Source organism: Emys orbicularis, chromosome 17, assembly GCF_028017835.1.
Source record: "Emys orbicularis isolate rEmyOrb1 chromosome 17, rEmyOrb1.hap1, whole genome shotgun sequence".
Classification (NCBI taxonomy): domain Eukaryota; kingdom Metazoa; phylum Chordata; order Testudines; family Emydidae; genus Emys; species Emys orbicularis.
This window is the reverse complement of record NC_088699.1, coordinates 10,418,800-10,432,372: the sequence shown is the minus strand read 5'-3', so window position 1 is coordinate 10,432,372 and position 13,573 is coordinate 10,418,800. Positions and strand designations below refer to the sequence as shown.

The window sequence follows — 13,573 nt, the reverse complement described above, 5'->3', positions numbered from 1 at the left end:
ACTTTCCATCTTCAGGGCATCCTCAGAACCCCCATGAGAAGTACCCACTGCAGGGGGCCTGCTTTATAGAGGAATAAAATATTTCTGCTTATGGGTGCCTCTGTGCTTTTACATTTACAAACATTAGGTCACCCTCACTATACCCCTTGGGGGTAGGGAACGCGAAAAATTCTTAGCCCCACTTCACAGGTGGAGAGAACCATGGCCCAGACCCAACGAGCTAACTGTTGGGTAGGACACATCCCCTGAAAACACTGTAAAACTCTTTGGGGAAGGGACCATCTTTTTTGTTCCAGGTGTTTACAGCTTAGCACCACGGGGCCATGGTCCAGGAGTGGGACCCCTAGCCACTACTGCAATACAGCTAATGAACAACAACGACAAACAATGAGGGGAAGCGGGGAGAACAGTTGCCAACTCTCATGAAGTTACCGTAAGTCTCACCGTACTTAGCGTGTTCCTTAAAAAGAACAGGAGTACTTGTGGCACCTTAGAGACTAACAAATTTATTAGAGCATAAGCTTTCGTGGGCTACAGCCCACTTCTTCGGATGCATATAGAGTGGAACATATATGCATCCGAAGAAGTGGGCTGTAGCCCGCGAAAGCTTATGCTCTAATAAATTTGTTAGTCTCTAAGGTGCCACAAGTACTCCTGTTCTTTTTGCGGATACAGACTAACACGGCTGCTACTCTGAAACGTGTTCCTTAACACACTTTGTGAAGCACTTGGAGACCAAAAGTGCTACTGATGAAAAGTGCTGGATAAAAGATCGGCGTTGTACTTATTAAAGCCCTGGCTCCGGGAATGAAACAACACAAGAATCTCGGCCCATCCAACTCCCCTTCCCCCCCCTCCCTTCCCCCCCCCCATTACAACGGGAAGGCTGGAAACGGGAACCTGAAAGGCTCCAACATAGGAAAGCAAATAAAAAGAACCCAACATTTAATATTAAGTCCCATTAATTTTTGGCCAATCTCATTAATCCTTTTGGCCAGACTAATTATATCGGCGTGCTTGGGGCTGGCAATATCGGCTACAAAACCATCATGCGGACGGATGCTTCAGTTAGTTACATATATTCCTTGAGGGTACATACATAGGGGATAGGGGTTAGTGCATGCCCCCCCTCCCCCAGCCCCAGGGTATTTACCCGGCTCCTCGCCCCCCCCCAGCCCCAGGGCATTTACCCGGCTCCTCGCTCCTCCCCCCCCAGCCCCAGGGCATTTACCCGGCTCCTCGGCCCCCCCCCCAGCCCCAGGGCATTTACCCAGCTCCTCGCCTCCTCGCCCCCTCAGCCCCAGGGCATTTACCCGGCTCCTCGCTCTCCCCCCCCAGCCCCAGGGCATTTACCCGGCTCCTCGCTCTCCCCCCCCAGCCCCAGGGCATTTACCCGGCTCCTCGCTCTCCCCCCCCCCCCAGCCCCAGGGCATTTACCCGGCTCCTCGCTCCCCCCCCCCCCCCCAGCCCCAGGGCATTTACCCGGCTCCTCGCTCCCCCCCCCCCCCCCCAGCCCCAGGGCATTTACCCGGCTCCTCGCTCCCCCCCCCCCCCCCGCCCCAGGGCATTTACCCGGCTCCTCGCTCCCCCCCCCCCAGCCCCAGGGCATTTACCCGGCTCCTCGCTCCCCCCCCCCCCAGCCCCAGGGCATTTACCCGGCTCCTCGCTCCCTCCCCCCCCCCCCCCCCCCAGCCCCAGGGCATTTACCCGGCTCCTCGCTCCCTCCCCCCCCCCCCAGCCCCAGGGCATTTACCCGGCTCCTCGCTCCCTCCCCCCCCCCCCCAGCCCCAGGGCATTTACCCGGCTCCTCGCTTCCCCCCCCCCCCCCCCGCCCCAGGGCATTTACCCGGCTCCTCGCTCCCCCCCCCCAGCCCCAGGGCATTTACCCGGCTCCTCGCTCCCCCCCTCCAGCCCCAGGATATTTACCCGGTTCCCCCCGGGGGATACTTACCCGGCCGTGGGACCGTCGCGCTCCGGGGGCTGCCAGCGACGCTGCCTCACAGACCCCGCTCCAGGAGGCCCCAGGCCCAAATCTCAGCCCTGCTCAGGGGACAGCCTCCAACCGCAGCTTCCCCGGCCTGGGCTGGGCCGAGCTCCTCCCGTCCCCGCGGCCCGGGACCGCTCCCTGCAGCTGGGACTACGGGCGCCAGCATGCACCGGGACCGCCTGCCCTTAAAGACTACAGCCCCCAGCATGCAACGGGCCACCATCCCCTAAGGACCACAGCCCCCAGCATGCAACTGGGCCACTATGTCTTAATGATTTACAGACCCCAGCATGCAACGCCCCCCCCAGTCCGGTGGCGCCTGTGGTCCCGCCCCACCCGGACACCGCTCCCCAGGCTTGGCCAATGGTTGCAAAGTGCGTTGAAGATGGGACGTGTCCGGGTGAGGGGCTCGGGGGGCTGCTAACAGCCCAGGATACAGCAGCAGCGGCAGCCCCCTGTACTGACCCCAGCTCCCAGCATGCCGAGGGGCGCCTCCCATTTCTTCCTTGCCCATCCCTGGGCTGCCTGGAGCCGTCCCTTTGGGCGGGGGGTGTAACCGCTCCCGGAACAACGTCCCGACGCACGGGGCTCGCTCCGGAGCGCTGGCCGGCGGGCGGCTGGGCTGGGTGGGGCAGGGGCGAGACGGGCAGTGCCTGGTGCAGGATGAGCCCCCGGGCTGGGCACCACAAACCTCCCGGCTGCAGCGCGGCCCCCCCCCCCGTGCCATGTGCTGTCCCCCTGTTGGGACTACAGCTCCCAGAATGCACCGAGCCCCCCCCCCCCCGCGAATGGTACGTTCCATGGGGGCGGGGGGGTGATACCCGGGCCGTCGCCGTGGCAGCCAGAGCCCGCAGTGGCGGGAGGGGGGCGCGCGGCGCGAGCGCAGGAATCTGGCAGGTAAATACCAGCTCCGGGGCACAGGGGGGTTGGTTCCCGGACGCCTGGGTTCTACTTCCACCGGGTTAGGACGCTCCACAGCCTCCCCCCCCCCATAAACACACAGAGCTAGGTTGGGGGGCAGGCTGGTCTTGCCCCCCCCCCCAGCACTGACCCGGCCTCCCCAGCCAGCCCCGGGTCGGTGGGGAAGCAGCTTCCTCCCCAGATACAGAGGGGAAACTGAGGCACAGCTCCAGGGACGTGGCAGCTGTCAAGCAGCCAGTCATTGGCGGAGCCGGGGATAGAAGCCAGGAGTCCTGATGCCCTGCTCTACTTGCCAGGCCACTTCCCCCCTGACCCCTGGTTCTGCTCACTGAGGAGCTGGGGTTGGGGGAGCAGGGTGGGAGGCGGCCCACCTAGGCTGCATCTACCCCAAGGCTTTTCTGCAATTCTCCCACTGCTGCTCTTAAACTTGGGCTGGGACGGTCAGCCCCCACCCAGCCATCTCAACCCTATGCAATGCGGTGAACACACCATCACAGGATTGACACGAGCCTGATCATTATTGCTACCGCGGCTGGAGCTCCCAACAAGGGTGGGAGAATTGCAGAAAATCATTGGTGGAGGGAAGGGCAGAGAGCTGCCTCTGATGTTTTCTTCAAGATTCCCAGCCCTCCATGGAAAGTCTAATGTTGGGGCAGGAGATCTGCCCCCTGAGAAGGAAGCCTAGAGGTGAGTTGACAGGTGGAGGCAGTTAGAAAGTGAGGTGAAGTTCTGCCTTGGGGCACACTCCCCTTGCAGGCTCTCAGTTACAGCTTTGCACTCAGGAACATTTCTTGGTCTTGCTCTGTAAACTTGTGACATCTCCTCTACTCCTAAAGGTACCAGGTTCTGCTCAGCATCACCACCTCTGCCATGTAGGGATCAATTCATCTCACACATATCCTAGAGACTGTCAGTCCTTGGTCTATCAGCTTCTTTTCACAAGGTGGCACAAGGACAGATGAAGTGCTGATTGTGGGCCTGGCTCAAACTCCCACTCTGGGGAGAGCAGCAGCTTTGGGCATGCATAATTTATAGAGCCAGGGCTGAGGCAGATGTTTCTCATTACATCATGGTCCAGTTTCCCCATGTTCCCGTGTAAACAACCAGCTCCTAGGGCTCAAGTGAAGAGTATCTTACTGTCATTCTTCCTGGGCATTGGGATGGACCTATACAATTTTGTGTTTTTAAGGTTCGGTCTCACGCTGGGGTTTCTGAGTATCAGTTGAAAGTGGCTGAGAATCTTAGGACTGAAAGTAACTTAAAAAAAAAAAAAGACCCTTGTTAAGTGTTACAAATAATAAGTTGTGGTTCAGCCAGTCCAAGGCGGGGCCGGGCCGGGACTAGTACCTGCTGCACTTGTTTGGGTAGTTCTAAGGGATATCTTGAATCATATAATAGATGTTTGTCCTCACTTACCTCTCTTGCCCCAATCCCATGAATCGTTTCCATGGGTAGCTGCTGTGAATTTAATGCTCTTCTTTGCATGCTGTTCACGTTTTTCCCCCTTTATACATTTAGTGCAACCAGCTTATTCTACGTTGTATCCTGAAGCGAAACAGAGATGGCCAAAGGCATTCTAGGAGATGCAAGTCTTCACTTTGATGAGCTGAATAAACTACGAATTTTGGACCCTGAGGTTGCACAGCAAACAATTGAACTCAAAGAAGAATGCAGAGCTTTTGTGGACAGTAAGTTCTTTCCTTTTTATTGGTTCTGCCTAGGTCAAGCTCTCTGCAATACTTACTAAACATCAGGTCTAAATACTGCTTTTGCTGCTGGGTGGCCTTTTACCATCTTTAAAAGGAGTCCCTCTAATGACAAAACTGGAACTAGTTACCATTCACAGATAGAATTTTGAAACAAAACCATACGTCCGTCCCTACCTCGCCTCAATTAGTTTTGTCATCAGATTGCTTGAAAAGAGCACCCAATAAAGAGTAAGAGCAGTGGAAAGAAGAAAGGATGCATTCACGGAGTCTAAGCCTAGGGTCTGCTTTTGTTTTTAGAAGTCTTTTTGTTAATTGATAGCGTTAAGCTGTAGCTTAGGTTAACTTGTTCCTTCTGGCTTTTCACATCAGTCACAGCCGTAACATCAGACGCCTGGACTAGATGACCTCTCGAGGTCCCTTCCAAACCTATGATTCTATCAATGCCCTTTAACAGTAGTTCCCTGTAGAGGAAACCAGACCTGGAGCTGAGTTTCTGCCTGCCAAGCTGCTTCCCACAATAAACCCTATATATGAAACACCTAATAATATTGATATTTTCCCCCATACGCAACCTTTACACAATTTACAAACGTTTTCTGAAGCCGACAAGTCAGTACAGGCAGTGAGTCGACAATGCAACAGTGTCTGCACAGTATTCTATCAGCCAACACAATCTCATTAACAGGGTGAAAAAACCTATTACAGTTTTAGAGCAACCTTTTTTGTGAATTTTAGTGTCTGACCTGTGCTTATTGGTAATAGGCTAATGAAGGCAGAGAATTTGATAATGAAATGTGCTATTATTGTAACACATTCCTGTCTCCATCACCTATAATAATTTTTCCGATACAGGAAAAGAGGGTTTCTTGGTAGGTGGCTGGTTGAGTTTCTATTTGCAATGATTATTTTTGCTGCTGGGATTTTATGGTATGTTAGGGCACCTATCCTTGTATGGACATCTCTTTTTAAATTTAGATCTGAATCAAGAAGAATATAGGGAAGTCAAACTAAGATTAGATGTCCTACTAGGATACAAGAACTCAACCTCATCAGTGCTTAATGGTCTTTCATTATATTTTCCTCTTCTCCATCTTAAGTTTAGTAGCAATGAAGATCTTAAACTAAACGTATGCCTGATACAATCAATTTCAAAATGGTTAAGAATATAAAACATTAAGAAATCCAGGTTAAAAAGCACTCAAATGCTATAGAAAAAGGTGTGTGTCATTTTGATGAATACTTTTAGCTTAAACGCCACCATTTTTTCCTTTGCAGAAATTGCAGAGTTTCAGAAAATAGTGGGTAGCTTAATAGAACTTGTTGATCAACTAGCAAAAGCAGCTGAAAATGAGAAGATGAAGGTACCATACATTTAATTATTGGCCCATGAAGTACTCTGTCCTGTCCAATACACAGACAGCCCCTGCCCTACCTACTGTACGGTATAAGCAATCTAGCTATTTATTCAATCGGTATGATACAGATTGTTTTAGGGATCTTTTAGGTGGTAGAGCGGTAACACCCGTCTTTGGATTAACATCATAGTTGTTCGTTACCAAGGGTTTAAAGGACTAATGCTAGCCAGTAGCACACAAACAAGCAAGCTCATTAAAGTGTCATGTCATTCCAGGTGCTTGTTTTTTCCCAGCCCTACAGCTTATCAATTATGTTTGCATGTAAATAGCAGATTCCTTCTTTCTAATCAGTATTTTCCTTCCACCAGTTCATTCAATAGGGCCAAAATTGAGTGCGTGGGACATTAAGCGTCAACTCTTGATGTGTCGCAGTGGGCAGTGCCATCACCAAATATATCTGGCAGAAGGAAGCGGCTGATTAGAAAACAAAGAGCTTTTATTTATACACCTCTTGCTAGCTACTTTTGTGAATGTTCTTGTTGATGCACATGTAGAAATACATGCCACTAAGATCTGTGTTTTATAGGTCAGTCTAGAAACAAGCTTGGACATTTAGTGTGTTTTAAAAAAAAACTCCCACAAATTTATTTATATTGGAAAAAGTTCAGAACTAATGGTCAATTCTGAGCTTACCTGTCCCTTCCTTGCCCCAATCATCCAGTGGTGAAGTAATATTTCTAGACCTGGCTTTGCCTTTGGTCTTGCGCAGGTTACTAACCTGGGTCAGTCAGAGTAGTGAATATTTGAAGGGAAACTCTCCGAAGATGTTATCTTCCTTGAAGTCTAATTATTAAAACTACTTGGAAAGTTGACTGGTTAGAAATGACAGTAGTAAACAATGATACAGCTCTATTCCTAAAACCCAGTCTTGTTTCCATAGGCAATTGGTGCCCGAAACTTGCTAAAGTCTATAGCGAAGCAAAGAGAAGCGCAGCAGCAGCAGCTTCAGGCTTTAATAACTGAGAAGAAAATGCAGTTGGAAAGGTAAGCTAAGCTGTTACATGAAGCCAAGAACGATAGTTTTCCAGGAGTTTGGTTTAGTATTTTGAAAGAATAGATAGTAACAGAACAAACGTGACTAACTTTATTAATATCACTGGTTTTGTGGACTAGAAATTCAGTTCCAGTATTTAAACTCTAAGTACAGGTTGTAACCACTCTCTCTCTCTTCCAGATACCGAGTGGAGTACGAGACCCTGTGTAAAATAGAAGCTGACCAGAACGAATTCATTGACCAATTCATTTTTCAGAAATAAAGGATTTAACACCAACATCCGCTGACTGGGCAAACTTGTACCTTTCCAGTATCCTGATGATTCTAAAATATGCAGTTTTCTATTGTGTACCAGTGAACAAAGCAGTATGTGTAAAGGCAAAAAAAACCCAAACAGTTTAACACTATGTGAACTTGCATTAAAATGGCAAAAAGGAGGGGTTTTCCAGGGATGTGTAAATAGGAAGAGTTCCAACCTGTCTCTTGTTTTTAAAAAATCTGTATGGTCCCCGTAGTTTGATTTCATTTAATCTTTGAATGGACACTACTGTTATATTACATGGATCCTCCCCACCCTTTTTTTTTTCTTTAAGTTTACAATACTTTGGGAAATCAGGAAATAAATTATTGTTTTTAGAAGTTGCTTTATTTTCAGTTTTTTGACCTGCCAGAATCAGCTGCTCATGTTATTTATATAATTAAGAGACTATTTTCCTTAGATTTAACTAGTTCACTGGATTGTCACTTTAATAGTTTACCGAATACAGCTTTTCATGTCTACACAGACACAAAACACAACATTATTAAGAAGCACCAGCAGCCTGTTTTTATTTGGACTGATCAGAAGAGAATTGCCACGCAGTTAAAAAATACACAAGTTTGTGACTAACAGAACCCACAAATGACAATCCAAAATTGGAAAACATACAGCAGAATTCAAGACAGATTATGCCTGAGGCTCTCAGACTCTCAGCAGTTTCTTGGGAATTTTTAACAGTGACCCAAGCTGCCAATTAATAAGACAGACCATCCTGAAGTCTTTGTGGCATAAGCAGATGTTAACTGTAAACGGATTTAAACAATGAATGTTTAAAGTTAGGTTCCAAAATCCACATTTAGATATTTGAGTATGAATGGCCTGATTTCCAGAAGAGCTGAGCACCCACAAATCCCATTAAGTTTAACAGAAATTGCAGGTGATCAGCACCTGAAATAGAAGTCAGGCTGCTTATAAAGTGCTTATATGTGGAGTTGTACACCTAACTGTAGGCAACATGAAACTGTTGGCCTTTGTAATTTAGACCACGGCACGCGGATAAGGATGCCAACATACTTTCAATGACAGAATAGTCCTTGACATCATAAACAACGGATGTTACTGCAATTTAGAGGTTAATGCTCAACCTTTTAGAAGAGATTTGGAACAGAAGACCAGACCGCTTGCCATTCTGGGTCTAACTGGAATGCATTTGTACATTTCATCCCAGGTGCGGCTGCAGCTTCTCTCAACATTTCAAGTGGCTAGAAGGAGGACGTAGCGCCACTCAGGTTTGGCCCATCTGCCCCTCTGTAGCTGGAAATGAAGGGGTGGGCAGGCAAACCTAAGTTGTGCTGCAATGCCATGCACCAGGTCACACCACCACTAGGTTTGGGGGCCCTCTCAAACAGGGGACCCAGGGCAAACTCACTCTCCCGAGGCAGTCCTGAATGTGGGAAATGTTCACTTCAACTGAGACGGGCTTAGGGTCAAAGTAGGATAGCCCCATGAAACCCAGGACTGCTGGGAGGGATGCTGCAGGTCAGAAATGGGTGAAAAGATCCCTGCTCATACACAATTAGGAAAAGACTTTAGGACCCGTTGGGAAGAAAGGTGCTATACAAAAAGCAGACATATCAAAGTAGGTTACATTTTAGCATTCAGAAATCCACTTCAGAGGCAGGTCTTGAAATATACTCTAGCCCGTAATTCCACTTCATAATCAAAAATGGAGCTGGGACAAGCAGAATCTTTAAAAAAGAATCATACTGTACTTCCAGATGGTTAGGCAATGGTATATAAGGGGGTGGATGCAGGGGCTTGGATGCAGCCTGGCAGGCGTGTCCAGGCACAAGATCAAAAATATATAATTAAATGGCTAGAGTTTTGGCCCACAAGTTCAGAGTTATGAAATCTTAAGACTTACACAACTACGTGACTTGGCTGTATTAGCAAATATTCAGTAAGACTCTTAACTTTAATAGGCCAGGTTCTGCCCCCAGCAATACCTAAGCCAAAGGATTGTGCATATGTATCTGGGGCCAGAACCAGACCCTGTTTTTACTTCTAATAAAAATGATACAGAATAACACTTCCTCCCTCACAGCCTCTCTACTCCCCAGCTGCTTGTAGTTAATTAAGTCATAACACTGTGCAATTATGCAGCCTCCAGCATGTCTTATTTTTAAACAGACGGGGGATCCATGGTTTCTCACACAGGTATATTTACCATGGTCTTTTTGGAAGGAGAGCAGCTGAAAGGGAGGCAGAACGTAAGTGCAATGCTCTATTTTCAGTTTTGTACATCAAAGGCTTTACATGTTTGTTTTGTTCACACTGATGAAAAACACCAGTTTGCCAGCACCAGAGAAGTTAGGTCCCTCTAGCCACAGCAGCAGGTACAGCAGGGGGAATTGCTACTTGTTTTGAGAAGAGCAGTGACTTCCAGCCAATTCAAGTCTTCCATTTGGGACTCATACTAGTGTGAATTGGGGCAGCAGACTGCGCTAGACGGGCACTTATCCCCCAGGACCTGGACGGAGTAGATTCAGAGAACAGATGGGGCTAGATATTTAGGCTGTTTCCATTCACCATTATTTCTTTTTCCTTTTCTCCACCTGGTTGTATTGGGGGCTGTACAACATGGTAAACAGGAGCAGAATGGGAATCAGCAAATATGGCGCATAGAAGAATAACAGAGTAAGGCGTTCCTGCTGCGTCTCGGGACCCTGATGCTTGGACGCTGAGAAATCGTGAAACAGGATGTGTGCAAGGATAGGAAATACAGTTGTAGCTACGTGACTGGAGTAGATAATTGCTGGAGTCCGTATCCATTTGCAGCCACCTGTATTCGAGGCAGAAAAGTATAACATTTGTTTGAAATAAGAGGGCAGCATTCAATAGCCTTAGGATAAATACATTAAAGAGGGTGAACGCATATTTAGATCTAAACTGCTATAAGAGAGTTAGGTATTAGCAGAAAATTAACCCAGACTGCACCAGCTTCAATTGCAAGGAGTATATGGGAGCAGGAAAACGAATCTGTTTTTATTAGGTGGAAGAGTGGCAACACAAGGCGTGCCAACTGGAAGCTTAGAAAGACAGGATGCAGATAGGATTCCTGGGACCTCTCTTCAAAGCAAGCTGATCAAATATTTTCATCCTCAAAAAAAATAGACACACAGACTTAATTCAAGAATTATATTCTTAGGTCGACCACCAGGTATCGTGTAGATGCCGAGTATCATTATACCCATTTTACAGGGGTTAAGTGATTCGTCCAAGGTCATATAAGAAGTCTGTGGCAGAACCTGGAATAAACGCCCCATGTCCTAACAGGGCTGTTCTCTCCCCACTGGGCCCTATTACCTAGAAACCTAGGATTTTTGGTTTAAGATAAAGGTCTCTGTTGTGGGAATGAAGTGTATTGTGCCAGGCTTGACAAGCATCAGCGAAAGAATAATTTTTCCTGTTTTTATTTTAATTATTTTCCTATAGGCTCTATTCTACACTCCTTACTGGGGCAAAATTCCTAGTGAAAAAACAGGACCCCCCCCCACTTGATGTATTTGTAATGGCTTAAGTGTACAGAACAAGCTTTCTGTACCACCTAAAATGAATATCTGCAAGAAGACCGCATGCACAATATTGTTCTTTCATTCCTTCTGTACCAACCTTTTAAGAATGCATAGGCTGCAAAGGGAAAGAAAGGCAGTTGTAAGGCGGCTTCACAACATATAAACGACTTAAACCATGGAGGGGGCTCCAGCATCATGGGATCTTTGAAGGTCACCGCATACCATTTTAACAACTCCGCCAGCTTAAGAAAAAAAACACAACAGATTAACACACTTAACATTAGCTGCAATGAGAAACAACAAGGCAGTTTACATGACCCATTAGATGGAGCCATCATTACAGCGAGAGAAACCTTTTAAAAGACACAGTCTCATCTTGGTACGCAAGACTTCAGCTATGCAACTATTAGAGTTAATGGGAATTACGCTGCGAAAGCCTCTCAAAGTGGTGAAAGCGCTCCGTAAGCATACATTCCATTCTGCAGTGTTTTGTTCCCCACGTTCTCAGGGTTATCACAACCTTACATAGAACCTGCTGCTTCAGACGTGAATGGCCACAGACCACCCTGATCCCTTTTTCCACGTAGGGCGCAAGCCAGGTTTCGTGGAGAGAGGAAATATCCTTGAATTCCACTCTTCTTGGCCCTGCCACTGGAAGGACAGGTGGGGCCAGATTTACAAAGGTATTTAGGCACTCCAAGAGGCAGACAGGTGCCTCGTGGAATTCACAAAAGTGAATATGTTTGTACAGCGCCTAGCTCAGTGTCCTAGTCCACCGCTGGGTTCCTAGGCACTGTGATAATACATAAACAGGAGTTCAACGCCTAATTCACGTAGGTGCTTTTTGAATTCCCCCTAGGCCCCTATCTGCATCTTTAGACATCTAAATACCTTTATACAGCTGGCCCATGGGGTTTAAACAGTCCTATAAAGAGGTTTTTGTCCCAGCTCACAGTGCAATGAGCTAAATGTTAAACGAGTCTGAATGACAGAAAAATCAATTTAAATGTGGTTTTGTTAGGAGGCCTTTGGTTGAAAGTCCATTGAGATTTGCAAGTTAATTTTTAATTTAAATATGGCTTCTAAAATAGAAGCCTCCTGATTGACCAAGAGAAGGCAGAAATCAAATTCACTAAAAGTAAGCTGCTGTATAGCCACTCCTGATCTCATTCAGGTAACAATCAAAAGTTAAACCGCTTGAGCTTAATGACCTCATGTCCCGGTCTAAAGTTGTTGGATATAGATTATATTTATAGTTTTCTATCATACTGATCAAACCCTGGTGACAAAAGAATGAATTCTTATAATTAACTCTTATTGTACCTTGATTGGTCATATTTTGGGAACCAGTTATCTCTGCCTCTTTCACATTCATGGTGAGGTTTTGCACAGAAAACAAATGTACTGAATCATGAGGCCAGTGTTACAGAAGTCACTCAATGAACAACAGTACTTGCTCTGAACTCTTCCAGTCTCTCTCTCAGACTGGATTAACTTTTTAAAGACAAGAAGTAACACCTAGTGCTTTCCATATGCAGAAGAAATCTACTGTCAACCAGATATTAGGGTATTTCTAGGCTGGTTAGGTTAGACTTCTGCAATAGCTTAGCATGCTAGGAAGATAAAAGTAGGAGAGATTTTAGCAAGGAGGTTTCTTGCTCTGACTTGTTTAGTTTTAATTGGCAGAGGAAGCTTGCACAGATTTCATTTGATTCTTTGAACCATTTTGGAAGCCAGTTGATTTGTGCCCTCGTGAACTAATCAAAGTGAAATTTATCCTAGTGACCCCAAACTAATGAGCTTGGCCCAAGATATACTATCTATATTTATACTTAACCAGAGCTCAGAGAGCCTACATAAAAGCTAAGTGGTATTGTAAAAAACGGACTCATTTTAGGACTGTAAATTAATAGCCATCTAGTGAACAATGACTCATTATTAACACTGCAGAACGAGAGCTGAGACTTTTCTCAAAGATGCAGCAAGATCAAGTTTTTCAAGCTAAAGGCTGGGCACAAAGTCATTGCTATTCAAACCCTTCTATCGGACAGTCCCTACAGATTTTGCACAGAGCTGCAAACACACACAAATCACAATGTCACCGAGAGACTCCTGGCAGCTACTTACACTCTGAGGGTAGATGCCAGCTCCATGCACAAGCGGTTGCAGGTCTATGATTAAAGTGATGGGAATATGAGTGAGGAAGTACAGGGCAAAAACCCACTCCAGTAAGCCTGTAACAGCAGCCATACCTTCCCTGGTGCAGTGCAGAGGCAGCAGGAAATCAGCTTGTAAGCAACAGACAGCAACATGCCATCTTTCTCTTGCTCCCATTGGCTGCACTCTCAGTAGGCTGGGTTTCCTGCTGGGACAACTCACAATTTAAAGGGCTACTCGTTTTGCTGAAGTCAACCCATGTGCAGTGCCTTCCCTTAAGGAAGATTCCATACAACTGAAGAGGAGGAGAACGTACTATATTTGCACTACACTCTATTTTAAAGACTTCAAAACATTTTCATAGCTTGGTTAGGAAAAAAAAAAAGTATTGGCTCGATCTTTAGTACTCAGCTCAACAAATTAAGCCAGCAACGCAGCACAGGATTTAGCAGGTTGCCTTTGAAGCCGGTAGAAGGTCAGAAATCCTCTGTGCGCACATGCACACTATTATGGATTCCCAAAGGAATCTAAGGGACTCAGGAGAATAAGTGCCATT

At 46.8% G+C, this 13,573-nt stretch overlaps 2 protein-coding genes across 2 annotated transcripts; one reads left to right on the top strand and one right to left on the bottom strand.

Annotated features, from left to right (window-relative positions):
* Positions 1–2,814: 2,814 nt before the first annotated feature.
* IFT20 (intraflagellar transport 20) lies at positions 2,815–7,303 on the top strand. Its single transcript, XM_065418358.1, has 5 exons — positions 2,815–2,884; positions 4,427–4,596; positions 5,893–5,978; positions 6,913–7,016; positions 7,207–7,303. Exons 2-5 carry the CDS (start codon positions 4,470–4,472, stop codon positions 7,286–7,288), a joined length of 399 nt encoding a protein of 132 aa, XP_065274430.1. The 5' UTR covers positions 2,815–2,884; positions 4,427–4,469; the 3' UTR covers positions 7,289–7,303.
* A 2,268-nt stretch (positions 7,304–9,571) lies between these two features.
* TMEM97 (transmembrane protein 97) lies at positions 9,572–13,194 on the bottom strand. The gene is made up of 3 exons (XM_065418482.1): positions 12,988–13,194; positions 10,958–11,102; positions 9,572–10,127 (listed from the first exon to the last, which is right to left on the bottom strand). The coding sequence occupies exons 1-3, from the start codon at positions 13,192–13,194 to the stop codon at positions 9,877–9,879; spliced, it is 603 nt and encodes a 200-aa protein (XP_065274554.1). The 3' UTR covers positions 9,572–9,876.
* Between the last annotated feature and the right edge of the window lie 379 nt (positions 13,195–13,573).

Bases quoted from the DNA above. Each gene is read 5' to 3' on its own strand.
- IFT20 (XM_065418358.1), top strand. From the start codon at position 4,470: ATGGCCAAAGGCATTCTAGGAGATGCAAGTCTTCACTTTGATGAGCTG. The intron at 4,597-5,892 runs GTAAGTTCTTTC...TTTCCTTTGCAG, and splicing joins ATGCAGAGCTTTTGTGGACA to AAATTGCAGAGTTTCAGAAA. The intron at 7,017-7,206 runs GTAAGCTAAGCT...TCTCTCTTCCAG, and splicing joins AAGAAAATGCAGTTGGAAAG to ATACCGAGTGGAGTACGAGA.
- TMEM97 (XM_065418482.1), bottom strand. From the start codon at position 13,194: ATGGGAGCAAGAGAAAGATGGCATGTTGCTGTCTGTTGCTTACAAGCT. The intron at 11,103-12,987 runs GTAAGTAGCTGC...TTTTTTCTTAAG, and splicing joins CTGGCATCTACCCTCAGAGT to CTGGCGGAGTTGTTAAAATG. The intron at 10,128-10,957 runs GTTGGTACAGAA...CCTCGAATACAG, and splicing joins AGCCTATGCATTCTTAAAAG to GTGGCTGCAAATGGATACGG.